The 3,262-nt window shown below is 34.8% G+C and overlaps 1 protein-coding gene across 1 annotated transcript; it reads left to right on the top strand.

Annotated features, from left to right (window-relative positions):
* Nucleotides 872-2,900, top strand: LOC109225949 (cytochrome c oxidase subunit 5C-2-like). Its single transcript, XM_019390759.1, has 2 exons — nt 872-979; nt 2,409-2,900. Exon 2 carries the CDS (start codon nt 2,434-2,436, stop codon nt 2,623-2,625), a length of 192 nt encoding a protein of 63 aa, XP_019246304.1. The 5' UTR covers nt 872-979; nt 2,409-2,433; the 3' UTR covers nt 2,626-2,900.

Here is a 3,262-nt window from a genome sequence, read left to right as displayed (position 1 = left end):
TTTAGCTTGCAATGCGAGCATGTAATTTTCTCATACTTTTATTGTATCCTTTAATGTTTTGGTACAGTAGTATAGTCACAGATAGTTGTAGCAATATTCTAGAGCAATCATATACTCTGTTGGTATACATGTATACCATATTGGTATCATATGGTACTAGAAGTCTTTTTTGCTACTTATATTTTTATTGCATTTTTTCAATATTTTATTATCATTTCTATTCTAACTAGTATATATGGAGATTTAGTGGCCGTAGATTATGTTTTCTTGCTCCATCACTGGTTGGTGTTACTGCTAATGGTAGAGTATGTACTGATATTTGTAGGGAAAGAGATCAAGGTTTGCATGGCAATCATGTGAAATTAGAAAAGGAACAAGAAATAAAGAAAAAAATAAAAATAAAAAAGTAAAGAAGGAGTCAATTTGAGTGTGAAATAAGTTATGGTAAAGATAACAATAATACGATTTAAAAAAAGAAGTTAAATGAAATTAGAAAAGAAAAAAAGAAAAAAAATAAGAAGAAAACGAGAAAAAAGAAAAGGAGAAAAGAAAAAGAAAAGAAAAAGAGAAAGAAAAGAAGCATAGAAATAAAAAAGAATTGGAGAATAAAGAAAAAATTCTCCATAAAAACTATTATGGGTAGGAAATGTAATTAGTTTATGGGTAGAAAAATAAATGAGTAGACAAGGGTAAATAATTTTGTTTTTGTAGGTAACTGTGTCAAAATCTCTAAAGATTAGTCGTATACTAGTACTAGTATTTGGGCCACGATAATATCGCGGATTGGCCCATTTTGGACAGGGAACCAAGCGACTCCTATATACTCGTAAGTGGTCCGCGCGAACATGGTCTATTGGTCTAGGCCTAAAAAAAAAACAAATAAAGAAGCAACTTGTACTACTAATACTAGCTAATTGGAAAAGGCTCCTCCATTTCTCCTCTTTACCACACCGTCCTCATCCGAGCTCTTTCCTCTCAGGTACAAACCCTAGCTTTTACTTTTAAAGTCAATCGAATTTTCAATCTTCAACGTTTCTCAAATTTTTCTTTAGATTTATTCTGTACTAGTTTTCTGATCTGCAATTTTATTCAGCAAAGATGTTAGGATCAACGTCTCTATTTTCAGTTGATATTTTTTCCCTCTTATTTTTATTTCATTCTCATGGATCTGATAGAATCTGCTGTAGTTGATTTTTTTTATCTGCCCGAACTCAGATCCGGTGAGAACTATGCTTTTTGTTTTTATATTTTTTATGCTTGACTTGAAAGACTTACTCTCCGATCTGGATTTTTGAATAATTTTGCTGCATTTTGAGTTGAATAAAATTGGAGCTATACTAGGATATAAACTGTAGGCTTGATATTTAACTACCTTAAGGTGAAAAAATTATTGAAACTTAGCCAACTATTTAGAAGCAGTTGCTGGGAAGTAGAGGAAGTTGCATTTGGCGAGGTTTCTGACTTTTTATGGTTAGCGAACCTCTCTCTTTATATGCGTGCTTTGTAGTAGGTAAGAATTATTTAAGCCACACAAACACATACACAAAGAAAAAGGGTATAAAAGCGCAGAGACTTGTTAGAGCTATTAACTTTTAGGGATAGAGATAGAAGTAAAGCAGGTATTGACAGAAGTGAGAAGGAATTTATTGCTTTATGTGGCGGCAATTTACAAATGGTGGATTCAAAAGAGAATAATAGATAAGAGACTATTATGGTTAGAGAGAAATTAAAAATAGTAAAGGGAAATATGGAATTGAGGGATATTGGAGGGAGATAGGAAGAGGAAGAATGGTATAATGATGGAACTGCAAGCTATGGTCAATTCAAATTTCATGTTAGTGCAATTTGAAGCCCCAACGAATAAATCGCCTAGGGAAGGGAAAAGAGAGAGGGTCTGTTGTGGATGGAAACTTGTAGGGAGTTGCAGTGTTGATGGACCAACTTTAAATTGTATGAGTAGGTACTCTGGACTAACATAATTTAATCACCTCTTTTCTCGAAATATGGTAGTACCATTTACACTATAACTAGTGGTTAGCAGTTAGTACTTGCACTGCTGCGCGCTGGAGGAGCAATGGCTAGCATAGCGTTGGACCCCCAAACATTTGGTTGGACTTAGTTTTACCTCCATTGCTAAGCTGAGGTCCTGTTGGTTGATCTTTCATTATTATTACCTCAAAGTTTAATTGCCATCAACTCAATGTTTTGGATAATTCTTTGAGTCGGTCATTCTTCAAGTTCGTTAATTGTTTGTTTCAATGTAGTCGCTTCAGTAGTTTATTGTATTATTGTGTATAACTCGCTTCTAACTACTTTTCATGCTTCGATTAACACCATTTAGTGGACTGTTGGTTTTATATGTATAATTATATGGGTGAGATGAACTGTACCCTGCTGTGATTTTGCAGAAGTTTTTACTAAGTTTAGCATCAAATGGCTGGCCATAGGATTGCACATGCCACATTGAAAGGCCCTAGTGTGGTGAAGGAAATAGTTATCGCAACTGTACTTGGTTTGGCTGCTGGTAGCTTATGGAAGATGCACCACTGGAATGAGCAAAGAAAAGTTAGGTCATTTTATGACTTGCTGGAGAAAGGTGAAATAAGTTTAGTCGCAGAAGAATAATTTTTCGAGGATATCGTGTGAGTTGGCTCTTCAATTAAACATGGGCATACTCTTATGTCTAAAAGAATAAGTTTATAAACCAAGTATCTCTTTGTCTATTCATTGCTCCATGTTTGACTATAAAGTTTTTGATTTTTCATTGACCTGCTTTGACAGGCCAGAATGAATTTTCTTTCAGTTTAAGTGTGCCATAACAGGCAACCTCATGTGTCTATTTCGAGTATATTATTTCTCGCTTAATAGGTTTAATCCAAAACCAGAAAATTTATCCCTGACCAATATGGGTCTCTATTCGCTTACTCCGTGTAATCCTCTCTAACATATATGCTGTTTCTGTATCTAGGTCTCTCTTCATTATTACTTGCACAAAATCGATGTAGATTTGTGCTTGTAACTCTGAGATGGCATTATTCTGTTAATATATAGCCTTATCATTGCTAAAAAAACTCTTGCCTTATTAAGAAAGACCCTTTTTGAACACATTTGTCAGGCTTTACAATCATGTTGAGTTTCAACCGTGAAGCATTTATGTCACGACCCGGATTCTCCACCATCCGGATTCTCCACCATCGATGGTCGTGATGGCGCCTACTCGTAGAAGTTAGGCAAGCCACACATCTAGAATCCACATCTAGAA

Source organism: Nicotiana attenuata, chromosome 1, assembly GCF_001879085.1.
Source record: "Nicotiana attenuata strain UT chromosome 1, NIATTr2, whole genome shotgun sequence".
In the NCBI taxonomy this organism is placed as follows: Eukaryota; Viridiplantae; Streptophyta; class Magnoliopsida; order Solanales; family Solanaceae; genus Nicotiana; species Nicotiana attenuata.
Note: the sequence above shows the minus strand (reverse complement) of the source record. Positions and strands in the feature narration are given on the sequence as shown.